Here is a 22,443-nt window from a genome sequence, read left to right on the forward strand (position 1 = left end):
TGGTTTTGGTTTTGGTGTTTTGTCTATGATTTCATTGTGTACGACACGAGGCTAAGGAACGTGTGAGCTTAACCGTGTACACATTTCCTTCTCATTAGTAGTATCAAGCTTAGATGATATAAAACCCTCAAAAACGCCAATCAACGCCAGAAACCATTGCCAAACATCTTTCCAACAACTGTCTGTGCTCCCCAAATCCGACCCTCTGCGTAACTCCTCGCACATTCATTCCAGATGATGCGGGACGTAGCTTCGTTCTCCCTGTAGTCCTTCACTGAACATCTTCACTCGTTCATCTCGTAGGCACGCCACCAGATGAATCCATTGCTTCATCGTATCTCGGCGGCTGTATGCCCCCAAAACTACTCACTCGGGTAGCGATTGGCGCTGGCCGCGTCATTTCTTCCACGACAACGCCGCCCAGCAACGGTTGTGCACCACCGCCTTCTCTGCTCTCCAACTCTCCTTCCCGTCCTTCCACCGGCGGTGTATATACCGGCAACGCCTCAATACTCTCCCCCTCCTCGCATATAGACTCCGTTCTTCGACGTCTCCCTAACGCTATGAGATCGGTCTGAAGTGCATCGCGCCCGCGTGTAGCTTGCTGTGTGCGTTTTCCTCGCTTTGAGCGTCGGTAGAGAAATGCGGCACATATTGCGATAAGGATGATGGCGAGGAGGAGGAGGAAGTACCAGTTGATAAGGGTAGAATCGCCGGATTTGGAGGTCGTGTTGGAGGAGCTATTGGTTGTAGAAACTGGGGTTCCTCCCAACGTGTTTTTGTAGGTTGTTGTTGGAATAGATGAGCTTGATGACATGACAGAGCCGGAAGATACCGGTGTTGCAGAGGTGAGGAAGGTGGTGGCGGACGATACGGCGGACACTGCGGTAGACTGTGCTGTCGCCGACGGCATTATGGAAGACGAGAATGCTAAGGCAGCATGTCCTGCCAGCCGCCTTCGCTGTCGTCGAGCTGAATGCATATCTCGCTTCTCTCGCTTGTCTGTATCAGATGCTGCAGTACGGTTACCAAGGCCGCGCAAAGCCGGGAACACTCGGCACACGCGTGAAGATGGAGCTGCAAAACTGTGTCGAATCAAGAGCAAAGCAATGCATCGGCCTGCCAGTGTGAATGCTTCGGTGAGGTGGTGGTGAAGCCCTGACCACGGCTGTTTCCAGACGCACACATATGAAACGCCGATGATCGTCACGAAGGTACGCATACATAAAACCTCCGTCAATTCCTCAATTCAGATACGCTTTCCCCATATGCCCATCTTCCTATCGAGCGCCGGGGCTGTACTCCACACTCCCCCAGATGCATCATTACTCCGCCCTCGGGACTCATCTCCACCTTTCCGAGCGATGCGACCCAAATATGCCCGGGTCTAACCGTATCACCCCTCCAGAAGGATAGATATATATAAACACCAAACCCTGCCTCTTGAGCAGCAGATCAACTCACACAGCAGTTGTCGACGTCGCAATGGCTCCCATTAACCTCGAGAATGTTTACCCGCCCGAGCCCAAGTTCGTGCACTTCCCCTCCCGCCGATCAACGGTGCACGGTACGAAGGGTATGATCTCTTCCTCCCAGCCATTGGCCAACCAAGCTGGATTGAGGGTGTTGCTACAGGGCGGAAACGCAGCGGATGCTGCCGTCGCTGTTGCGGCTGCGTTGAATGTTACCGAGCCTGGAAGTACCGGTATTGGTGGTGACATGTTTTGCTTGTTTTATGACGCGAAGACGAAGACTGTCAAGGGATTGAACGGATCGGGGAGGAGTCCGAAGGCGTTGGATATGCCCAAGGCGAGGGAGCTCGGGATCTCTGGTACCGAGATTCCGTTGGACAACATCAACGCCGCGACTGTACCTGGAGCTGCCGCAGGATGGGTTGATACCCTCAAGTTGTTCGGATCAGGCGAGGTCACCATGGAAGACGTCCTCACGCCCGCCATCGAACTCGCCGAAGACGGCTTCCCCGTCTCCGAGATCTCGGCATACTACTGGGGTCTGGCAGAGCAGCAAATCAAGGCCGCTTCGCCCAACTTCGCGGAGATGCTCTCAAAGGTCACTGGAAAGGCTCCGAAGGCGGGTGAGTTGATGCACAACTCCACGCTCGCCCAAACTTTTCGCGCGGTCGCCAAGGAGGGATTTGATGGATTCTACAAGGGTAGGATCGCGGATGCGATTGTGGAGTTGGTCAAGAGTCGTGGAGGTGTCATGACCCATGATGATCTCGCTTCGCACACTTCTACACCTGTTGATCCTATCAATATCGACTTCAAGGGGTTGACCGTATGGGAATGTCCACCCAATGGGCAGGGTATCGTCGCGCTCATGGCGCTTGGTATTTTGCAGGAGATGGAGGCTCAGGGTCGCTGTGGGAAGCTGGATGAGATGGAGCACAACTCTCCAGAGTACTTGCACGCTATCATCGAGGCGCTGAGATTGGCCTTTGCGGACGCAAAGGCGTACGTTTCGGACCAGGACGTGGAGCACGTCCCCACGATTGCGATGCTAAACAAAGACTACCTCGCCAGCCGTGCAAAGCTTTTCGACCCCTCCAAGCAAACAGCGGATTTGAAGGAAGGAACCCCCGTCAACTCGTCCGACACCGTCTACTTCACCACCGCAGACAGATGGGGCAACGCCTGCTCCTTCATCATCTCCAACTACGCCGGCTTCGGCACAGGTGCCATCCCCAAAAACTGCGGCTTCACTCTCCAAAATCGCGGTTCGAACTTTGTTCTTGTCGACGGACACCCCAACATGCTGAAGGGTCGTAAGAGACCGTATCATACGATCATCCCGGCTATGGTTACTGACAGCAAAACGGGTGAGTTGTGGGCTTCGTATGGTGTCATGGGCGGGTTCATGCAACCCCAAGGCCACGTGCAAGTTCTTCTCAACCTCCTCCACCACGGCACCACCCCCCAAGCCGCTCTCGACGCTCCCCGTATTTGTCTCGGCGCAGGAATGCCTGATGCTGGACCCATCGATAGCACAGTTTACATCGAGGAAGGAATTCCGGAGGCGACTGTGGAGAAGTTGAAGGCCATGGGGCATAAGGTCGTTGTTGCGACGGAGTTTCAGAGGGGAACGTTTGGGCGGGGGCAGGTTATCAGGTGTCATAAGGATGGGAAGGACAAGAGCCAGGTTGTTTGGAGTGGGGGCAGTGATATGAGGGGTGATGGGGCTGCGTTGGGGTGGTGATACCATACAGCATTATTATCTAAAAATATGCATACCTTCTCTTTTGTTCACTACGTTCGGTTTGCCTCCGAGATCAAGCTTGCACTACATCCTGCAGTTGATCTTCTGTGAACATCCCTTCTCCATCGACAAACAGCTTCATCCTCCCACCTAGCTCCGTCTTCACGGTGACCTCCCGTCTCGATTCCGAGTCCTCCCTCTGACTTGCTTGCCACGCCTCAGCCAAAGTCATCCCATCATAATGTCTCATCTGCCCCTTCTGCAGCCTAACCCGGAGATTCACTGCGTTATTCCATGTCTGCGGAAGATGGTTGTTGCCGAAAAGAACCCAATTTGTGCATATCGCGAAACATGAATGCGTAAGGCAGAAGTCTTTGAGTGTCTTTGCTATGGTAGCGAAGATATAGGTGTCGACGTGGTCGTTGGGTTTTGTAGGTGTGGTTTCGCTGGATGGAGCTTGATACCTGTCTTGCCAGAAGAACGCGGAAAGACTGTCCAGTGCTACTACGCCAATCTTGGTATCGAGGAGGCTGGACGACGGTGTGCAGACGTATGTCGGGAGGAAACGGAGTGTCGCCAGCAAAGATGTCGACGAGATTGGCCGGAATATATGCAGTCTCTGGAGAGCTTGATAGATGGCTTCGTCGCGGTCGTTTAGCGAAAGAGATCCGGCTGCCGTTGTGAGATGGTGTGACATGACTTCGCGAAGGCGGAGGGTTGACAGTTTGCCATCGGTATCGATATACTGCACGTCGTGTTAGAGGAAGCAGTTGCATCTCTGAAACTCAGCATACCACAACGGCTTCACCCTTCCCGCCTAGTTCATACACTTCTCCATCTGTCGCCGTCCATCTTGGCGGCAGAAGAGCAATGGAGCAAATAAGGTACAACAGATGTGTCTTTCCTCCTCCAGCAGTCCCACTGAGTTCGACAAGCGAGCCATACGGGATGGCCGTCGAGAATACTTGTCTCAGGACGGGATAAGATGTCGAAGTCGGGTCTTGTGTGCGACGGCGAAGGGAGGCGAGGAGCTACGCGGCATCAGCACCAGCAAAGCGGTAGAACGGCGAAGAATGTACAGGAAGGAGCGGCTCCGGTTTGACCGAGTTCAGGACATGCCTCATTTCTTCATCGCTGGGTGAGCAACACCAAAAGCGCGGGCGTCTACATGACGGCACGACCGTGCAGCGACTTCACTTGCACTGAACACCAAGAGGAGATGGCTCCACCAACACACCATTTCCCCGTCACTGTCATCGACCACTTTGCTGATCCAATACACCTGGAAGCATTGAAAGGTGGGTCATGCCGTTCTCTGCACTTGAGCTAAGCTGACCTGACGAACAGACCCGAGTGCTTGTCCGCTACATGTTCTGACCCAGTATAAATGCCGTGTAACGCCAACAACCATTGTATGTGGACCACTTGATCGATACTTCCGGCTGTGCAGGGATAAACAGGGGAGGAACCGGTCTGTTGAGGTTACGTGGATGATGCAGAAGGGGTGGAAGGCGTTGGAGGACAAGTATGCCGGGTGTGTGCGATGACGACTAGCTATCAACATGATGTACGATATAGAGGACCATGTAGACGAGAGTGTATGCGGTGTACAACACTGCATTGTTGAATTGCATATTGTTGCGATGTCGACGCAACCGAGATACCCCAGAAGATAGAAAGAACAACAAACTCCATGAACGCCCTGACCCACCCTTGCAATTGATTATGCCTTCTTCCTCAATTTCTCAGTCTCCCAATTGACCACACCCTCAAACACCAACGGCGCCGCCCCATCAGGCCCCTCATACTCCTTCATTACCGCTTCCCAAGCCTTCTTTCTCTCACTCTTCTTCACATCCGCTCCCACAACCTCCACCCCTTCCGCACCATTCATATCCGGCTTCTGGTTGGTCTCTCTGATGAGTCGCCTCAACGCATCCTCCGCAATCCTCGCCTCCTGGCTAACCTTCTCCCGTATCACCCTCGGATCCGTAACCCGCTCCGGATATATCGGTGTCTGCAGGTATGTATGCGCACTCGGATACGCCGGCATCCAATCCGGCACCTCCTGTCCTCTCTGCACCGGTACCGGATCTCTCAGCATTTGTCTCTCAGGCTCAAACGGCTCCGTGTTATCCTGCGCCAGTAGTGGTAAGGGCGGGATGGGCGGTGCTAATAGCTCGTCTTCGAGGAATGAGGGGAGGATACCGAGGGAGCGGAGACCGCGTTCGAGGTCGGCGAGGGTGGGGCGTTGACGGCGGGTGTGGTTTGTTATGCGCATTGTTTGGTCGAGGATGGAGAGGATGTGGTCTTCGGCGAGGGATTGGAGGGTGTGGAGGGCGCCGGAGGTTGCGGAGGAGTATTCTGTTCGCGACAACACTATATGGGTGAGTGCGTGGGTGAATATGGTCGAGGCCAATTCCTCTGGTAATGCTGCCATCCTGGCCTATTTTCTCGTTCTCTTTCTCTTTCTCTTTCTCAATTGAACGGTGGTGACGGGGGGGGGGGGGGGTCCCTCGGTACGGGTTACGGTGTATCGTAGCCCAGATCACGTGTAGCCCTGACATGTCTGTACAGCTTCCCATAGCACGGACGTTTCTTACGTTACACACTCAAACTCTATCCCTCAAACACAAATCAAAATGGCCATCGCTCCTATTACCGGCATGTTCAGAAGGCAGTTGATCAAGGACTTGTCCGTACGTTTTCCTCTTTGTCCCATCTCGATTGCTCGTCTCGTTGCGTCGCTTCTGCTCAGGCTCGGGTTGAGGGAGAGCGGAGTCGATCGCGCGCGAAGGGGGGAGCAAACTGCGGGTGTTGTCGGTTGTGTGAGTTGTGCGCTGACGTTGGCTGTTAGATCTGCTTTGGACTTGGTATTGGTGGTGGTTACTGGTGGTGGTACGGATACCATGTTCCTGCTGTTCAGCACCGTGACGCTTACTACCGTAAGCTCGAGGCCGAGGGTTTGGAGTAAGGTATGCCTACGAATTTCTCAGTCGTGATGTCGGACTGTCATTGTTATGGGATTGTATGCTAATGTTTGTCGTGCAGCATTGCAAGGTTGACGCTCATTTGACGAGGTTGCAACATGATGGAAGTGGATTATGTCTAATAATAAATCAACAAATCAAAAACATGCATTACGCGTTTTCGCCATCAAAGCCGTGACTTGAACTTGCAAGCACATGTGGTCCTTCTTCTTGGGAATCGGCCCGGTTTCCCCGTCTGGATGATCCTATGAATCAGTCGTCTGTTGCTCTTCTGCTACCACAGTCATGCGAACCAGCATCGAACAGGCCACGACAAACCAATCCCGCTCTCGCTCATTTCATCATGGCCATTTACCGCTCGTTGCGGTTACCAACGTTCGGAGCCAATGAGTTGTGATCCATTCAGCTTCCGTCGCATCATGGCCCGTGCACTGAACAGAAGATCCCAAGCGCCTGTAGAATAACGTAAATCTTGTTCACTTGCTCTTGTACATGGCAATTGCCGTTCACGTCTTGTTGGGCCATTGGACCGGGTGAGCTTTATGCTTGGTGGTGCCTGGGCCGAAACTTCAGGATCCGAATTACTCGATTACTCAAAACCGCTCCACCAAAAACCGACAATCCGGTTATCACATTGCAACGACGTCTGATCCTCCAGCTCAATTGCAATCGCAACATCCATCACATACAGAGCCTGTCTTCCTTTCCAACATAGCATAGATGTCCGCCGAGCCAGTACCCGTTACCAGCGTCGCCCTGGATAAGGCGACTTCTTCGCCCGGTGTCTGGGATCGCATCACCAAGTACGTCTCGGAAAACAAGGCCGTTGTTTATGCCACGGCCGCTGCGGTGATCGTTGTCGGAGCTGGTGGTGTCTACTACTTGCACTCAAAATCGTCCGACGGATCGGCGCCCTCACCCAAGCCAACGAAGAAGCAGCGGAGAGCGGAGCGAAAACAGAAGCACGAGGAGCGTTTGGCGGAGGAGAAGGATCAGGTTGACGAGAAGCCATCGAAGGTTGAGGAGGTTGCACAGACACTTGCGGAGGACAAGAAGGTGGAGACTCCAGCGCCGACCATGGCTACCCCCGAACCAGTTGCTGGAACCGATGGTTTGCCAGAGATCACTGAGGAGAGTGTTGCGGCTATGACTCCCGAGCAGCGTGCGGAGTTCGCCACCCAACTCAAGAGCGCCGGTAACAAGGCGTACCAGAAGAAGGAGTTCGAGACCGCTATTGCCTGCTACTCTCGTGCTATCATCTGCAAGGCGGATGACCCCGTTTTCTGGTCCAACCGCGCTGCTTGTTACGCAGCCAAGAGTGACCACCAGAAGGTGATTGAGGACACTACCGCTGCGCTCAAGTTGGACAGCATGTACATCAAGGCTCTTAACCGTCGTGCGGTCGCTAGCGAGGCCTTGGGCAAGAACGGCGACGCGTTGTTGGATTTCACTGCGTCGTGCATTATGGACGGTTTCACCAACCAGACTGCTCAGATGGCTATCGAGCGTTTGTTGAAGAAGGTCGCGGAGGAGGAGGCTGCCCAGATCTGGTCTACGCGTGAGCAGAAGTTGCCCAGCCCGACATTCGTCAATGCGTACATGGATGCGTTCAGGAGGAAGGATGCACCGATGATCGAGTCTGCTGATGCTGAGTCTGGCGATGCAAAGTTGAAGGCGGCTATCGAGGCTTTGGAGCGCAGGGATTACGAGAAGTCGATGAACTTGTTCGACGAGGCCATTGAGAAGGGCTGCTCTCACTTGGCTTTGGCATACTCATGGAAGGGAACCTTTGAGTTCATCATGGGCAATGCCCAGAAGGCTATGGAGTACCTTGACAAGTCCACTGAGCTCGACCCAGCTTTGGTCCAGAACTACGTCAAGCGCGCATCTGTCCACATGGAGCTCGGTGAGCGCGAGAAGACTTGGGATGACTTTGACAAGGCTATTGAGGTCAACGCGGAGGATCCTGATATCTACTACCACCGCGGTCAAGTCCGCTTCATCACTGGTGAGTATGCTGCTGCTGCCAAGGACTACCAGAGATCGATTGACCTTGACAAGAACTTTGTCTTCTCCCACGTTCAGTTGGGTGTCGCTCAGTACAAGCTCGGATCCATCGCTAGCTCTATGGCTACCTTCAGGAGATGCATCAAGCAGTTCGGTGACACTTACTCGGAAGTCCACAACTACTACGGAGAGTTATTGATGGACCAGCAGCGTTTCGAGGATGCTCTTGAAAAGTTCGACCGTGCTATCGAGTTGGAGAAGGCTCACACCTCCAACATGAACGTCTTGCCGTTAATCAACAAAGCTCTTGTGACCTTTCAGTGGAAGAAGGACGTGAAGGAGGCTACTGTTCTCTGTGAGAAAGCTCTGGCTATCGACCCCTCATGTGACGTTGCTGTCGCCACCATGGCTCAGCTCTTGTTGCAGCAAGGAAAGACCCGGGAAGCGTTGGAGTATTTTGAGAAGAGCGCCGAGTTGGCAAGAACCCCTGCAGAGTTGGTGAATGCGTTGTCCTACAAGCAGGCTACCAAGGTGCAGTTGCAGATCGTTGAGACTTACCCACAATTGGCTGAGAAGCTCGCTGCTACTGGTGCTGGAATGATGTAAGTGTAGGTTTATTTATTGGGAAGGCGTGAGTTGAGGTACGATATGGTATGATAATGGAAATGTAAAACGCGGACGTGGGTGGGTGCGTGGGGAAGCGTACGTGGGAGCATACGTATGAGTGCTTTCGAGTCATCGGGGATACGTTTTGTCTCTTTTTCAGTTTGGTATTGCTCTCCAATCTTTCGATCAGATGCGTTCCTGTATATACCATAATCAGAGTTCGTTCTCTTGACATTTTGAATTGCCATTGCCGATGCGTACAAATCACCATCATGAACTGCCAATATACGTGCACGCGTGGCCTTCATCATCTTGATACGAACTCTGATTTTGTTATGGACCCGGTAATCCGCAGCATAGGCGTTTCCTCCGGTAGGAGCGGACTGTGAGACGGATGGCATAGCCAAGTTGACAAGGTTTAGGTGTGCTTGTTGCAATTGGAAGATATTCTGATATTACTGTTCTCTTCCTAGATCTTTGGTATATGTAATCCTACAACACTGTGTACTCTTGTCGACTCATTTAAAGCTTCGCCTCGTAATCAGAGTAACCCTTCTCAGGGTGTCCCTCAGGGAACCCATACCACAAAGGAACATCCTTCTCGGGATTACCCTGCTCAGTAAACTCCACTCCCTGCTCAACCCTCTTCGCGAAATCCGGGTTGGTAATCATATACCGTCCAAACACCACCGCATCCGCCTTCCCCTCCTGAATATGCTGTTCGGCCTCTTCGGGCGAATAATCATAGTTTGCGAAGAACTTCGGGCCCGTGACGAGGTGACGGAACTCCTTGAAGATATCGAGTTCTTTCTGGGAGCGGGGGACGCCGCCGTACATTGGGTCACCGAAACCGGGACGCATAGTTTGGATGTATGCGATGTTGATTTCGTTTAATTTAGTGTAGAAGGGGACGTAAGTAGCACGGAGTTCCTCCATGGTGTGCTCCCCGACGTCGTTGTAGCCACCGGCTGGGGAGAGCTTGATACCGACTTGTTTCTTGTTGAAGTGCTTGAAGATCTCATCCAAGATCTCGAGGGGGAAACGCATACGGTTCTCGATTGAACCGCCGTATTTGTCGGTACGCTGGTTAGAGACGGTTTCAAGGAACTGGTTGGGGAGGTATCCGTTCGCGCAGTGAAGTTCGACACCGTCGAAGCCGGCTTCTTTTGCGTTCTTGGCGGCTTGGGAGTATTCCATGACGATGTCGTGAGGGTTCTCGACGGCGTGGGGTGTCACGTATTCGGCGTTGTTGAGCTGACGGAACTTTCCTCCTCTGGCGGCGATGGCAGAGGGACCGGGGACGGGTTTGCCGGTTGCCTTTTGGATGGGCATGTCGGGGTGAGCGACACGGCCGACGTGCCAGAGTTGCAGGAAGATGGTTCCGCCGGCCTTGTGGACGGAGTCGACGACCTTCTTCCACGCCGCGGTCTGCTCCTCGGTGTAGATACCCGGAGCATTGGGCCACTCGGTACCCTGGGGAGCGACCAAGGTTCCTTCGGTCAAGATCAGACCGGTTCCACCTTTGGCACGCTGGGTGTAGTAGTCAATGTTGACCTGCTGAGGGACGAGGTTTCTGTTACGGGTCAAAGAACCCATGATGATGCGGTTCTTCAAGGTCGGACCACCCTGGCCGAGAGGGAGAGGAGAGAGGAGTTTCTGGAATTTGGTCATGATTGTGAATTGTTTTGTTTACCCTCCTTCGACGGGGATGTATGCGGGTATAAATAGGAGATCTTTGTCGGCCTTAGTAATCCGTCGCCTTCGTGAAGTAACACCGCTTCCGCGATGACGTCGACGTCAACCGTGAACCCGTCCTGTGTAGGCAAGGTAACTGTCAAGTAGAACTATCTATTCCTATTCTTCCGTGGACAGTGCCAAGAACGGCAGCCGGAGGACTCCCCGCAGGCTCTCCTGGGTGCGGGGTCTGAGTCGATCACCGAGGACGCCTTGGAGCATTTACACGGAACAACAACTTCAGCTGGACCAACTCCATTTTTGGCACGACGTTATAAGGAAGACAGAGAGCATACACCTGTACCATTGTTGCAATTGTAACCGATAAGAACTTCTAGTCAACTTCTGCCACGATGGCGGCCGCATTGACCCACACCCCGGTCGAGGATATTCCCACTATCGTCTCCGACCTCCATCAATCCTTCCACGGTCAAAAGTCCCAATCGATCAAATTCCGCATCCAGCAACTCCGCCAACTCTACTTCTTCGTTCACGAAAATCACGAGGCAATCGTCAAAGCCCTCAAAGCCGACCTCGCAAAACCCGAGTTCGAGACGTATCTAACGGAAATTGGGTTTGTTGAGGAGGATGTCTTGGGTGCGATTGCCGGCTTGGAGAGTGGGAGATGGCAGAAGGACAAGAAGGTGCCGGGGATCAAATTGGCGATGAAAGCTGCTGCGCCCTGGATTAAAAAGACCCCAATGGGTGTTGTGTTGATCATCGGCGCCTGGAACTATCCGTTGCAGTTGGTGTTGTGTCCATTCGTCGGAGCACTTGCGGCGGGAAACTGTGTCGTCTTGAAGCCTTCCGAGTTGTCGCCACATACTGCTCAGCTGCTGGCGGAGTTATTCCCGAAGTACATGGATCAGAGCTGTTACCGCATCGTTAACGGCGCTATACCGGAGACGACAAAGCTCTTGGACGAGAACTGGGACAAGATCATGTATACCGGTAACTCGAAGGTTGCGAGGATCATCGCTGCTGCAGCGGCGAAGAATCTCACGCCGACGATCCTCGAATTAGGAGGCAAGAATCCGACCATTGTGACGAATACTGCGAATATTCCTCTTGCTGCCACGAGGATCGCGTGGGGCAAGTTTATGAACTGCGGCCAGACGTGTCTTGCCCCCGACTATGTCTTGGCAGAAAGCAAGCAGGTCGAGGACGAACTCGTGGCTGAGTTCAGAAAGTCGCTCGAGAAGTTCTATGGTGAAGACGATAAGATCGCGGAGATTGAGAATTACGGCAGGATCGTGAACGACGTTCATTGCAAGAGGATTGCGAAGGCCTTGCAGGAAAGTAAGGGCACCATCGCTTTTGGAGGACATGTGAAGATCGAGGAGCGTTTCATTGCACCAACAATTGTCACAGGCGTTACCCACGATGACACGCTGATGAGGTATGACATTTGTTAAGACGACGCGTCCAAGCCCTTACATGGTGCGTATAGTGATGAGATCTTCGGCCCTGTTCTCCCGATCGTCACTGTCAATTCGGTTGATGAAGCGGTGCAGTTCGTAAACAAGTATACCGATACTCCGCTGGCACTATACATCTTCAGTGATGACAAGAAGGAAGTCGACAAAGGTGAACCACGGTGTGCACGGTTTCTTTTCAATGACTGACAGCAGTTCACAGTCCTCTCCCAAACTCGCTCCGGCGGTGTTACAGTCAACGACACGATCCAACACGCGGCAATTACAAACGTTCCCTTCGGCGGTGTCGGTGAATCCGGCATGGGCGCATACCGCGGACAAACCTCTTTCGATGCTTTCTCTCACGATCGCGTTATCGCGAAGACCCCGGGATGGATGGAGAAGATAATGGCGGTGAGGTATCCTCCGTACTTGCCATGGAAGTTCAAGGCTATCGCAGCTATGGCACCCAAGGCTTGGTTCAAGCCAGGCGATACTGTCAGAAAGCGTGGCAAGGTGAGTAAGTGGGTATTGTTTGCAGCTATCGGGTTGATCGCGGTTTGGGTCGGTAGGATTAGGGGGGTTGCTGCTTGAGCCCCCGTCGCCATGCTCTTTGTGGTTATGAACTGTACCATTCGTTGGTCTAGTACATATGGTGAATCAACGATATGTTGTATCTCAGCAAGCAATATATTTTGGGTATTCCAATGCAATCCCTGTAGTGTTATGTGCGAAAGCCAATGTACGCCGTAATAGCCAAACCCAAAAACGCCAATCCAACAGTTAACGCTTCCAACTCACCGAGCCTCCGTATCCGAACGCGATGACCGTGGAGGGACATCTTTCGAACTCGACCGGGAGGGACTGCCGCCGGAGGTCGTGGGCTTGTTGGCCTTCTTGGTCAACAAGCTGTTGAAGAAGTTCTGCAGTACCTCAGTCTGTGCTTTGCCTCCGTCTATACCATCAAGAGTGACATCGCTCGATGATGGTTTGATGCTCTTCCTGTCCTTCAGACGGCGCAGCCTCTCATCCACATCGTCGGCATCGACTTGGATTCCGCCAACGTTGAATGACACAGGTCCCAGTGCAGAGTTGGTGTACGAAAAGTTTGATGACGCAGACATTTGCGAAGCAGATGACGGCGCTTCCTTGCTTTCGGAGGCCTTCTTCTCCAGGATCTTGAGTTGTTCTGTCAGGAAGTCCTGCTCAGCTGCACAATGCGTTATGCTATCTGATGCACCGAGAGCCAGCACAGCTGAAGATGCCTGCTTAGGGTCTTTGATGACATCTTCGTAGACTTCGATTGCGCTAGCTTCCGTGTCATTACTGTCCTCCTTGAGGTCTACAGCCCATCCGGCGTGGACGCCTTCGACATCAAACCCCTCTCGGAGGACACGGATCTTGCCCCACGAGTCCCATCCGAAAGGGATAATTACGGCATCTCTTGCAATGACGTTCGCCTTGGGTGTTGGTGCAGCAGTTGGAAGAGAGAATGCTGATTGGATGGCATTGAATAATGCTGAAGTCGTCTCCGTTAAGAAAGGAGTGGTATAATGCAAACCGGCGCCGTGTTTCAGTAAGACAGTGCGTAAATATTGTTGGATGAAGTCGAACTGCTCGTCCTTAAAGTTCGCTTCCCGTGCAATACTTTCGGTTTTGTCGGCGTTATGACAGACGACCATCAAAGGAAGACCCAATGGATCATCAAATTGACCGGATGATAGTGGTAGAGAGACATCACTGACCGCCGCCTCGCTAGTTGCTGTTGCCGTTGCATTCTCGGTATAGTTTCGTATACGCATTTCCCAGTCCTCCATTAGCTTATCCATGGCCTCCTCAGCCAGGGCATCCGACTCTCGGATTCTGCTCGTCACTCGTTTCAACGTCCGCACCCACTTACGGATCTCCGACAGCCATGTCCACGGAGTTGCCCAGTCCAGTAAAATGAGAAGTAGGTTGTCGGGTATCGGCGAAGCTGCGACCGCTTGAGCAAGGATAGGTTCGTAAGATGGCGCAGGTGCGGGAAGCGTGTAGAGACCGAGGCGTGTCAAGATGTCTGAGAAACAAGAGGATCAGGAGAGGTAGGGTGAACTATGCGCCAGAAGACATACCTTCATGCTCAGCTTCTTCAATATCCAAATATGTATAGCCCAATGCTAGTTCAGTCGTCAATGGCGCCTGTGTATGCTTCCGTTGCCGCGCACGCTTCTTCTCGGCTCCCTGAACTCTCATTAACGACTCCACGAATTCTTGAGCGCCAGTTGCACCACCACCTAGGTAAGATCAGTATTGAGAACAGTTAAGAAATACTTTCAGTTCTTACCCAAAATGAAGACGTTCTTCAATGGAATGGCCTTCGTTGCCGACACAGAGCTGAGCATAGTAGACCAAATTTCCTCCTTCGCATCGGGCCGTAACGCGGCAGTCGTGTCCCGCGACACCGTGGACCCGGCCGTAGATGGCCGGGCTTGCACAACAGCATCCGGCATTGGTATAATTGATTTGAATTTATGTTCAAAGTTGTACTTGGATGTTGCTACGCGCTTAGAGCAATCACACGAGGCTGCAAGGCACGCTGTCGTATACTGCTGTGTGCAGAATTCTTGACGCGCATTTTCGCACATGCGCGAGACCCCTGTAATTGTAAGAGTAAACGCCTTTAAACAACTGGAAAAAAGGTTTAAGAAACTCAGTAAGGGCTCAAAATGCTTGGCGAATATATGTCCCGAGGTCGACCGCCACAACGAAATCAACCAATATGCTTCTGGGAAGGATGTCTATGATATTGCGACCAGCATCGAGAGGTCTCGTCGCACAGTTTACCGCATTGTGAAGAGATTCGAGGAGACAGTGCTTACTGAGCGTGAGGGCAACTCAACCTGCGGGCGCAAACCAGCTATTGACGAGTTCCTGAGCTCAGTAAGAAGACTAGTGCTGCTTACGGGTACCACCAAGGGCATCACTAAATGACCGCAGCAAATTAATTGCTTGTACGGCAAAAGCCCTACCCTCTATCAAGACGACTGTGCTGAGTTTCTCAACGATCAAGTCGCTACATCTCTATCGTGCTACCATGTCACCCACTACCTGCAAAAGATTGGCTAAACCCATAAGGTCTTAACCTTACGGGTAGTCCAGCGCAACCCCATCTTACGCGCAAAACATGTCATTGAAACGACTGACTACACTCAAGAGCAGGTGATATTTCTCGACAAATCAGCCGTGGATGAGCGGACGGGTTGACGAAAATTTGGATACTCACCGACCGGCTCCCGCGCCATCCAGGAGAGGGTCTTTGGATGTTCGACACGTGGGAGTGTGCTGCCGGCATTCAACAGTGTCATTGTGCTTGATAATTGTCGAATTCATCATGATCCAAGGGTTGCTGAACTCTTAGTGAATCAACATGGGTACTGTATAGTTTTCTTACCACCATACTCACCCAACCTTAACCCAGTGGAGCTCTGTTTCAGCATGATGAAGGCCAGGATAAAGCGCAATAACAACAATCCTAACGCCCGTCTCAACCCTCCCTCTTTTATTCAGAAAGCGATTGTCTATATCAACTCAGATCTGGAAAAAAAACTGCAGTTTGTATACGGGCTGTGGTTATGCGCTGACCAGCCTGGATTTGCGCCACTATGTTGATAACAACCGCCAAATGGCTGCTCGAGAGGCTGAGCGGGTGTAGCTGTCATTCATTAGTTAGTCTCAGTATTTTCATGAATCGAAGGAGGTATTTCGCTCATTGTTCACGTACTTACCGTTCTCACGGGTCTTTTCCTTAACAAAATGGCTGGGAACTGCCCCACCTGTGTGGCATGCAAGTGTAGCTTACTAACCTACACTCCTCTGAGACAAGAAGTATGCACACTAAGCCCTGCTTTGGTGCGCTTGTCAAGCATATTGCACAGCTGATACCTGTGTTAACGTGCAGAATGCTTGGCAAAATGTCATTCCCTGCGTTAGGATGCAGAATGCTTGGCAATGTCATTTCGTGCTCGACGGAGTACGTGCGAGTTTTGTGAGCTTATTGCAAAAGAATTAAGCATTGTGGATTGAAAAGCAGTACAGTACGGTACGAGAAAGATAACTATCATGCAGAGCTTTCATCAAAATCCTGGCTCTCGTAGACCTCGAAGGGTGTCTCCTCGACGCCTAGGGGTCGAGGCCTGCCAAACCGGCCACCACTTGCGCATAATCCTCACCCATCCACGCTTCACAGGCGGTAGGCCATTGGGCTCGATGTTTTTGAGATCGTCGAGCACTACTCAATTGTCGATAATTGCATCTTAAACCGTCTGACAATCGAAGTCAATGTAGTCTGGGACCTTGGTCTTGAAATAGGCTAGAAGCCCGTCCAAATCATCAGCAGCCGGCCCTTGAAGATGGCTCAAGCCTCTGAGCATTTGCGGGTCAATGGTCGTGGTTGTTGGGGTCGGGGTCGGAGTAGGCTGATTTGAGGGAGGTAACGGTAGATCGAATTGAGGCGCAGTCACCGGTGTAGGTAGTTGAGGGACACCGGACGAAGAGTGCCTGCTTTCAGGTGTTTCCAGTTGATCTGTCAACTTGAATGGTTCGAGCAACCTGTCAGGGACGGGCGTTGTGACTCCTGAAAGAATGACAACGCTCGTCCTAGCTGATTGAAACTGATACTCAAGTGCTGACACGAGTCGGGTTGAGTCTATCCAGTGAAGGGGACCGAGACCGAGATGACGTAACACTGATGTAGGGTGACGTAAGACTGAATGACATGATCATTGGTAAGATCAGGCCCAAAGCAAGACTGACATACAAGACATAACAAGGTGGTCGAGGGCGGTTTGTATGCGGAACTGAACAAGTGACGACTTGGTTGCAGGATACTTGAAGTGGCATAGACGAACGAGACACCCAAGAGGTTAAGGAACCTACTTGAGCTGGAGAGGTAGTAAAGTCTTGGTTTTCTCAAAGACTCTTGTTGCTAACTAAAGAACTAAGTTGGGGGGAGAGAACTCCCCTTTATATAGTTGTTAGGCTACGCAGATGTGCGTAGCTCTAACCTACGCAGATAAGCGTAGTCCTAACTCATGCAAAAAGGCGTAAGCCGTGCTGGTGCACCACTATAAGGCCATCAAGCCACAGCGCATCAGACCAGAAGTACGTAAGACTAAAACATTAGCTAAGACGTAAACATAAGACGTAATCATAGGACATATACATGAAAGTGCATAGATGTTGCATGATCACAATAAGAGTGTGGGAAACCGGAGGTCTTGAAGCCATTCATGGCACAACCCAGCAAAAAGGGGATCATGGATGGGTGGATCCTCGATGATAACTCCAGGTTCTTTCGCCACCAAGTACTTAGACCATAGATTGAGGAGATCATTGGTAATGTATTGATGTTGACCAGAAAAGAGATGAACATAGCAGTACTGCTGGTGGTGCTTGGCGCATTTGTGCTTAGCCTGCAGGGTCTGAACAGCAAGGATCCTTTTGTCGCATTGAGGATCATTCGCAAGTTCATTCGAGCCTTGGGCTGAGTCTGAGAGGCGTGCACGGGGGTTTGCTGGTTGAACTCGGGTTGAGAAGCAGCCCTTATAGGGTCGCACTGTGTATCGATTGGGTTGAAAGCTGACCATTTGACCTTGGGTGTATTGCGCTCAACGTGGACGGCATCAATGAAGGCTTCCCAGTCGTCCTCCCTTTGTAGTCTACACCATGGTGCATCCCGGCTCCTCCCGCGGCAGACTTTCCAGTTGATGTTGGGCTTCAGAGAGTATTTCTTGACGCCTTCAACGACCATATGATCATGACAGAGCTCCTCCAGGGTGAGATCGATCAAAAGCTGTTCTTGGTTGGCCCAAGACCTGACCGCATTGACCGTCCAGGGTGCTTGGGGGTACTTGTGGTTCATTTCCCTAGCGACGAGAATGACGACTTGGAAGTTGTCAAAGCTGCTGATAGTACGAACCAGTGCGTCTGCGTCCTGTCTTTAGCCTTTTTCCCCTCCGGACTGTATTGTAGGTGGTGGTGGAGCTGCATCCTCGAGGAGATGGGAGAGCGATTTGGGGGTACGAGTCGATGCGCTGCGCTGCGCTTATGGGAAGCCTTAGCAGCTCCTTTCAGTATCCTAGGGGGCATTTTCAAGTTTTGGCAGCTTGTTTGGTGGGATGGTCGCGTCCTGGACGAAGACACCGTAAAATGATGCGCGTCAAGAATTTTGCATACAGCAGTACCAGGAAAAAATGGGGAGTCGACTGTAAGTTGTCAAACCTGCTGATAGTAAGCCTCAACGTTGATATATTTGATCAGAGACATAGTTGTCCTATCCTAAGCTAAATAGTCATCCTCCGCCTACATTGTCAAAGGCGACGAGGGTGAAGTGTGATCATTACCTGCCCTCAATCTCCAGAAAAAGCTGTTGATGCGTCCATCAACAACCCAAGAACACACCCTTGTGAGGCGCCGAACCAAAACTCCGTTTCCCTCGCGAAAAATGTGTTGAAAATAAAGAAAATGTCCTGAAATAGGACCGCCAATCTATGATCAACATGGAAGGCGAAAGAAAATATGTGTATCACCCAAAATAACTCAATGCAACTTTCAACATCCTTCTTCGCTCGAATTTTTACTGTGCTATGTTAGTAAGATTAGATGAGGGCGATGGCCAAAATTATGGCAGCGAACGCGGCAATGCCCTGCTGAGCGACCTTGGCGCTGACCTTCTGAGCGGCACTGGTGGAAGCCTTGACACTGGCGACAGCTCCGGAAGAGGAAGAAGTAGAGGAGCTGGTGGTGTTCGAGGAGACAATGTTGCTCATGGTGGGAGTGGTAGAATCAGAGACGAGGCAGGAGGTGGAGGAGCCAGTGGAGACGTTGAAGAATCCAGAGTAGGCAGTCACACCGTTCAATCCAGCCGGAGACGCCAACAAGTAGTAGTTGTCCGCAGGAACCTGAACAGTGTACTTCAAAGAACCAGACTTGGAGAAGTCAACCTCAGAGTCAATGACGTAAACGTTCGAGGTCGTGGTGGAAACAAGGTCAAGCTCGGTCTTCTCGGAAGGAAGGTTGGCAGAAATCCAGGAAATCAAGATCTGGGAGCAGCTCGTGATGGAACCACCGTAACCGGGAGTGTTGATGGTCAACCAAGGATCAGCAGATACCGAAGCAGAAGCGGAAGCAGATGCGGAGGACCGGCTAACAGAGCTAGAAGGAACAGCTTTCGATGAAGTGGCAGTTGCGGTAGTCTTCGTAACAGCAGATGAGGCAACACTGGATGCCACAGGCGCAGCAGAAGTGTAGATCGTGGCCAGCGCGAGCAGGAGGGTAATAACGAAGGTAATCTTGCTCATAACAGCCATTGTTGTAGATCGTTGTAAGATGTAGTGTTAACGGCGAAAACTGCGGGCAAGAGAGTGTAACGTTTGGGTGAAAGAAAGTGGTAGCTAGCAAGATAGAATTAGAAAATGAAACAGAGTAAAGAGGATCAGGCCTGAACATACCTGATCAACAGCCGAACGAGTGTTAGGAATAGAAGCGAGGGACGGGTAGCGGTCGGAGAGATTCAACTGAGCTGGGGCCTGTTGGGTTCTTAAGGGACCCTTCGCAAAGGACGACGGATGGTGTACGTATTTCGGTACACCGCGCCTAGAGAGTGCCGTCCATCGGGCTTCGGCAGAGCGCTTGTTTGTTATTTGCCCAATTAGGGAAAATCATTGACTGAGAAAAAAAGTTCGTGAAGGTGATCCATGACGTTAATATAATCGGCTTTGCATTTTGAAGAGATAAACCCTTCTTCCCATCATTTTCTGTAATGTTTGCTGGACTTCCAATTCCGGTATCTGCTTCGTATCCACGTTACTCGATCGCCTCGGAGGCGCGCTTAAAGCAAACGCCGAAGCAAAGACCCTGGGCAAAGCCGCAACACACACAAAAAGCAAGATGGGCCGGCTCAGGACAACCCCACTGACGACTTGACACGTCTTTTGACGATATGTTCACGCCTATACACTCCTTCGTCGGCGGGCTGCTGCTCTTCTCCTCGGTCTCCAACTTTGAGCTTCTGAACGGACGGATACTCGGATGCTCCGGCATCCTCAGAGAGTATGTTTGGGGTGATCACGCACCATGGCGGGCTGCGTCATTGCTCGGAATGGCAGTCGGTACACTGGCAACCAAGTTCCTTGCACCAAGCTATTTGCAGTCAGCGTTGACAGTTTCCGCCACAATCCCTCTTTTGGGCGGGCTGACCGGGGCCCTGCTGGCAGGCGCTCTCGTTGGTGCTGGTACGAAGCTCGCAAACGGTTGCACGTCTGGACATATGCTCTGCGGACTCGCTCGACTGTCGCCTCGGTCCATCGCCGCCACTGTCGCTCTTTTCGCTTCCTCGGTTGCGACGACGTACTTTGTTGGAAGTGCTCCCAGCTCCTCCACACCCCTCTATCAGCCTCTGTGGCCAACACCCGCAGAGCAGCGTGCTCTCATCGGACTCTATGCATTGGCTGTCATTACCTTTCAGAGTATCCGTGCCGTCGGCGCGGCTTACGAGCCGTCCGAAAAGACCAAAGCCGTTCTCCGAAATGTAGCTTCCTTTGCATCCGGCTTGTTCTTTTCTCTCGGTCTTATCGTGTCTGGCATGGTTCACCCCACCAAGACGCTTGGCTTTTTGAACATCACCGATCTCCACAACTGGGACCCATCACTGATGATGATTGTCCTGGGCGGTGTTTTGCCTAATGCCATTCACTACTTCCGCACCATCAAGTCCTTGAAGGCTCCACTCCTCGACTCAAAATGGTGGACTTCTCAAGGAGGCGCGATTGATGTGAAGCTCATCGTGGGATCGTTGATTTTTGGTGTTGGCTGGGGTTTGCGTGGTGTGTGTCCTGGTCCGGCTGTTGTTCAGGCCGTCGGCAATGCGGGTGTGGAAACGTTGGGCTTTGTCGCTGCATTCTTGCTCGGCAGTAAGTTGGTATGAATCAGGGTGGAAACGGAAAAGATGTAGGATAGATCATAGCCGTCGAGGCCGAAGACGTGTACCATGAATGTGCACGCTTCGAGTCTAGGCCTCCTCTTTGACGGTATTGTAGAACGAGAGATAGCTAGATCCAACGATCGATGTTCTCGGAAAGAAATCAATCCAAATTCTTATCAGGCTATCTGTTAGGGTCCCGCAAATCGGGAGTTGAGCAGCAAGACATCCCAGGTGCCAGGTTTTTCATACAGTGCGGCCGACGGGTTACGAACCGCGGCTTGGAACTTTAACCCTGGACCCGCCGCCGTATCATTTGGAAGCTGTGAGTCTGTGCATGTGAAAACAACGTACGTTCGATTTGGCCTCGATTACCAGAACCTTAAAAAGGTCCAGCCCGTCTTGACGCGTAATACTCTCAGTCGAGTGTGTCCATGCTGGGAGAGGAGCATGTCATCCAGTGCGCCTGGCGAATCGTCGCAGAAAAGGCCCTGTCCTCAAGAAGTGGTTTTCACCTCGATTTGACTTACTGTTCATTACACTGACGTTTTGAAAGATAAAAGAAGCCGTGGAGGCATCACAAGAACCTAAACGCACCAGAACGCACACTTTCCCAACGGCGCCTACTACTCCCTCTCAGCAAGCACCTGGTTCCAACACACCAGGAAGAGGACGAGGCATATCACAGAATGTACCGCCTTCAGGGCCAAGAGACGTCCGATATACTACCCAGGTTCAACCAATTCCAGCAAGTCAAACAGGACGCGGAGTACCGGGCGTAATGAGAGGAAGAGGAGGTTATCTGGATGCGCAAAGAGGACGCACTTTCCCCCTGTCCTCTACCTATCCATTCAGTCCCACGAGACCACAGAATACACCAGGCAGAGCTCCCATAGGGCAGGTCCTCCCAGCTGCCGGGAGAGGATCAAATTTTGCTCCTCCCGCACCGCGCGGACGAGGTGTGAGGTCAACTCCTCCAGCTTCGTTGACACCTACTGCAGCACCTAGGCTCAATCGCCCCCCCGTTCTAGCTCAGCCCGCAGCTCAATTGACGTCTGAACCTTCTGGAAACATTGCACAAGAAGCGCCTGAAACTGAAATGATGGAGACTCTGGAGATATCGGATGATGAAACAGACGCTGATGAGTTTCTGGAGGTATGGAGAAGAGTACAAGAGACATCTGTGGTTGGGACACAGCAATCGCCCGTATCTAGAATACCGAGGCATTTGAGAGCTGCTGTGGATGGCCTGTTTCCCTTCCTGCGAGAAGGACTTGAAGAGGAGGAGGAGATCTTGTCTTCGAATACTACCAGGACACAAGTATAGAGGGACAAAACGCAGCTGTTTGAGCATGACATTGGCAACATTAGCTACGGCCAGCGGGTTATTTAGTTAGAGAAACAATCGTTACGTATCGGATGTGCTGCAAGACTATCACACGCGGGCCTTAGTAAATGCTTAGCTCACTGCCTATCAGCACAAGTTCATACTTAAAAAAGAAAGCAATGTTAACCAAAA

At 51.9% G+C, this 22,443-nt stretch overlaps 14 protein-coding genes across 14 annotated transcripts; 8 read left to right on the plus strand and 6 right to left on the minus strand.

Moving 5' to 3' along the window:
* Positions 1–121: 121 nt before the first annotated feature.
* On the minus strand, positions 122–940 carry SAICODRAFT_29180 (uncharacterized protein). The gene has a single exon (XM_019167342.1). It carries the CDS (start codon positions 911–913, stop codon positions 293–295), a length of 621 nt encoding a protein of 206 aa, XP_019026081.1. The 5' UTR covers positions 914–940; the 3' UTR covers positions 122–292.
* On the plus strand, positions 874–1,474 carry SAICODRAFT_29181 (uncharacterized protein). The gene has a single exon (XM_019167343.1). It carries the CDS (start codon positions 928–930, stop codon positions 1,129–1,131), a length of 204 nt encoding a protein of 67 aa, XP_019026082.1. The 5' UTR covers positions 874–927; the 3' UTR covers positions 1,132–1,474.
* SAICODRAFT_197139 (gamma-glutamyltranspeptidase) lies at positions 1,355–3,253 on the plus strand. Its single transcript, XM_019166147.1, has one exon. It carries the CDS (start codon positions 1,486–1,488, stop codon positions 3,214–3,216), a length of 1,731 nt encoding a protein of 576 aa, XP_019026083.1. The 5' UTR covers positions 1,355–1,485; the 3' UTR covers positions 3,217–3,253.
* SAICODRAFT_17394 (uncharacterized protein) lies at positions 3,167–4,340 on the minus strand (the record flags this gene model as incomplete). Its single annotated transcript, XM_019165793.1, has 3 exons — positions 3,167–3,961; positions 4,011–4,247; positions 4,296–4,340. The coding sequence occupies 3 exons, from the start codon at positions 4,338–4,340 to the stop codon at positions 3,290–3,292; spliced, it is 954 nt and encodes a 317-aa protein (XP_019026084.1). The 3' UTR covers positions 3,167–3,289.
* On the plus strand, positions 4,150–4,891 carry SAICODRAFT_197141 (uncharacterized protein). Its single transcript, XM_019166148.1, has 3 exons — positions 4,150–4,514; positions 4,564–4,741; positions 4,795–4,891. Exons 1-3 carry the CDS (start codon positions 4,385–4,387, stop codon positions 4,841–4,843), a joined length of 357 nt encoding a protein of 118 aa, XP_019026085.1. The 5' UTR covers positions 4,150–4,384; the 3' UTR covers positions 4,844–4,891.
* Positions 4,634–5,721, minus strand: SAICODRAFT_69616 (uncharacterized protein). Its single transcript, XM_019170492.1, has one exon. It carries the CDS (start codon positions 5,654–5,656, stop codon positions 4,940–4,942), a length of 717 nt encoding a protein of 238 aa, XP_019026086.1. The 5' UTR covers positions 5,657–5,721; the 3' UTR covers positions 4,634–4,939.
* Positions 5,722–5,832: 111 nt separating this feature from the next.
* On the plus strand, positions 5,833–6,190 carry SAICODRAFT_17396 (cytochrome-c oxidase, subunit VIIa; the record flags this gene model as incomplete). The annotated part of the gene is made up of 2 exons (XM_019165794.1): positions 5,833–5,915; positions 6,074–6,190. The coding sequence occupies exons 1-2, from the start codon at positions 5,859–5,861 to the stop codon at positions 6,188–6,190; spliced, it is 174 nt and encodes a 57-aa protein (XP_019026087.1). The 5' UTR covers positions 5,833–5,858.
* Positions 6,191–6,926: 736 nt separating this feature from the next.
* SAICODRAFT_5596 (putative mitochondrial outer membrane translocase receptor) lies at positions 6,927–9,241 on the plus strand (the record flags this gene model as incomplete). Its single annotated transcript, XM_019169412.1, has 2 exons — positions 6,927–8,815; positions 9,223–9,241. The coding sequence occupies 2 exons, from the start codon at positions 6,927–6,929 to the stop codon at positions 9,239–9,241; spliced, it is 1,908 nt and encodes a 635-aa protein (XP_019026088.1).
* Positions 9,242–9,268: 27 nt separating this feature from the next.
* Positions 9,269–10,686, minus strand: SAICODRAFT_76809 (FMN-linked oxidoreductase). Its single transcript, XM_019171039.1, has one exon. It carries the CDS (start codon positions 10,488–10,490, stop codon positions 9,342–9,344), a length of 1,149 nt encoding a protein of 382 aa, XP_019026089.1. The 5' UTR covers positions 10,491–10,686; the 3' UTR covers positions 9,269–9,341.
* Positions 10,687–10,703: 17 nt separating this feature from the next.
* SAICODRAFT_89077 (aldehyde dehydrogenase) lies at positions 10,704–12,674 on the plus strand. Its single transcript, XM_019171608.1, has 3 exons — positions 10,704–11,952; positions 12,004–12,140; positions 12,192–12,674. Exons 1-3 carry the CDS (start codon positions 10,907–10,909, stop codon positions 12,560–12,562), a joined length of 1,554 nt encoding a protein of 517 aa, XP_019026090.1. The 5' UTR covers positions 10,704–10,906; the 3' UTR covers positions 12,563–12,674.
* Positions 12,646–14,504, minus strand: SAICODRAFT_17400 (uncharacterized protein). The gene is made up of 3 exons (XM_019165795.1): positions 14,292–14,504; positions 14,080–14,241; positions 12,646–14,024 (listed from the first exon to the last, which is right to left on the minus strand). Exons 1-3 carry the CDS (start codon positions 14,455–14,457, stop codon positions 12,766–12,768), a joined length of 1,587 nt encoding a protein of 528 aa, XP_019026091.1. The 5' UTR covers positions 14,458–14,504; the 3' UTR covers positions 12,646–12,765.
* A 3,943-nt stretch (positions 14,505–18,447) lies between these two features.
* On the minus strand, positions 18,448–19,725 carry SAICODRAFT_197560 (uncharacterized protein). The gene is made up of 2 exons (XM_019166154.1): positions 19,456–19,725; positions 18,448–19,398 (listed from the first exon to the last, which is right to left on the minus strand). Exon 2 carries the CDS (start codon positions 19,312–19,314, stop codon positions 18,604–18,606), a length of 711 nt encoding a protein of 236 aa, XP_019026092.1. The 5' UTR covers positions 19,315–19,398; positions 19,456–19,725; the 3' UTR covers positions 18,448–18,603.
* SAICODRAFT_29188 (uncharacterized protein) lies at positions 19,676–21,115 on the plus strand. Its single transcript, XM_019167344.1, has one exon. It carries the CDS (start codon positions 19,947–19,949, stop codon positions 20,928–20,930), a length of 984 nt encoding a protein of 327 aa, XP_019026093.1. The 5' UTR covers positions 19,676–19,946; the 3' UTR covers positions 20,931–21,115.
* Positions 21,116–21,210: 95 nt separating this feature from the next.
* Positions 21,211–22,405, plus strand: SAICODRAFT_29189 (uncharacterized protein). The gene is made up of 2 exons (XM_019167345.1): positions 21,211–21,428; positions 21,481–22,405. Exons 1-2 carry the CDS (start codon positions 21,375–21,377, stop codon positions 22,249–22,251), a joined length of 825 nt encoding a protein of 274 aa, XP_019026094.1. The 5' UTR covers positions 21,211–21,374; the 3' UTR covers positions 22,252–22,405.
* Positions 22,406–22,443: the final 38 nt, after the last annotated feature.

The sequence above is a fragment of the Saitoella complicata genome (assembly GCF_001661265.1).
Source record: "Saitoella complicata NRRL Y-17804 unplaced genomic scaffold SAICOscaffold_4, whole genome shotgun sequence".
Lineage (NCBI taxonomy): Eukaryota > Fungi > Ascomycota > Saitoellomycetes > Saitoellales > Saitoellaceae > Saitoella > Saitoella complicata.

Bases quoted from the DNA above. Each gene is read 5' to 3' on its own strand.
- SAICODRAFT_89077 (XM_019171608.1), top strand. From the start codon at position 10,907: ATGGCGGCCGCATTGACCCACACCCCGGTCGAGGATATTCCCACTATC. The intron at 11,953-12,003 runs GTATGACATTTG...TGGTGCGTATAG, and splicing joins CACGATGACACGCTGATGAG to TGATGAGATCTTCGGCCCTG. The intron at 12,141-12,191 runs GTGAACCACGGT...AGCAGTTCACAG, and splicing joins CAAGAAGGAAGTCGACAAAG to TCCTCTCCCAAACTCGCTCC.
- SAICODRAFT_69616 (XM_019170492.1), bottom strand. From the start codon at position 5,656: ATGGCAGCATTACCAGAGGAATTGGCCTCGACCATATTCACCCACGCA.
- SAICODRAFT_197141 (XM_019166148.1), top strand. From the start codon at position 4,385: ATGACGGCACGACCGTGCAGCGACTTCACTTGCACTGAACACCAAGAG. The intron at 4,515-4,563 runs GTGGGTCATGCC...CCTGACGAACAG, and splicing joins ACACCTGGAAGCATTGAAAG to ACCCGAGTGCTTGTCCGCTA. The intron at 4,742-4,794 runs GTATGCCGGGTG...TGTACGATATAG, and splicing joins TGGAAGGCGTTGGAGGACAA to AGGACCATGTAGACGAGAGT.
- SAICODRAFT_29180 (XM_019167342.1), bottom strand. From the start codon at position 913: ATGCCGTCGGCGACAGCACAGTCTACCGCAGTGTCCGCCGTATCGTCC.
- SAICODRAFT_197560 (XM_019166154.1), bottom strand. From the start codon at position 19,314: ATGGCTGTTATGAGCAAGATTACCTTCGTTATTACCCTCCTGCTCGCG.
- SAICODRAFT_29181 (XM_019167343.1), top strand. From the start codon at position 928: ATGCTAAGGCAGCATGTCCTGCCAGCCGCCTTCGCTGTCGTCGAGCTG.
- SAICODRAFT_29189 (XM_019167345.1), top strand. From the start codon at position 21,375: ATGTCATCCAGTGCGCCTGGCGAATCGTCGCAGAAAAGGCCCTGTCCT. The intron at 21,429-21,480 runs GTGGTTTTCACC...ACGTTTTGAAAG, and splicing joins AAAGGCCCTGTCCTCAAGAA to ATAAAAGAAGCCGTGGAGGC.
- SAICODRAFT_17400 (XM_019165795.1), bottom strand. From the start codon at position 14,457: ATGCCGGATGCTGTTGTGCAAGCCCGGCCATCTACGGCCGGGTCCACG. The intron at 14,242-14,291 runs GTAAGAACTGAA...GATCTTACCTAG, and splicing joins GAAGAACGTCTTCATTTTGG to GTGGTGGTGCAACTGGCGCT. The intron at 14,025-14,079 runs GTATGTCTTCTG...CTTGTTTCTCAG, and splicing joins TGAAGAAGCTGAGCATGAAG to ACATCTTGACACGCCTCGGT.
- SAICODRAFT_29188 (XM_019167344.1), top strand. From the start codon at position 19,947: ATGTTCACGCCTATACACTCCTTCGTCGGCGGGCTGCTGCTCTTCTCC.
- SAICODRAFT_76809 (XM_019171039.1), bottom strand. From the start codon at position 10,490: ATGACCAAATTCCAGAAACTCCTCTCTCCTCTCCCTCTCGGCCAGGGT.
- SAICODRAFT_197139 (XM_019166147.1), top strand. From the start codon at position 1,486: ATGGCTCCCATTAACCTCGAGAATGTTTACCCGCCCGAGCCCAAGTTC.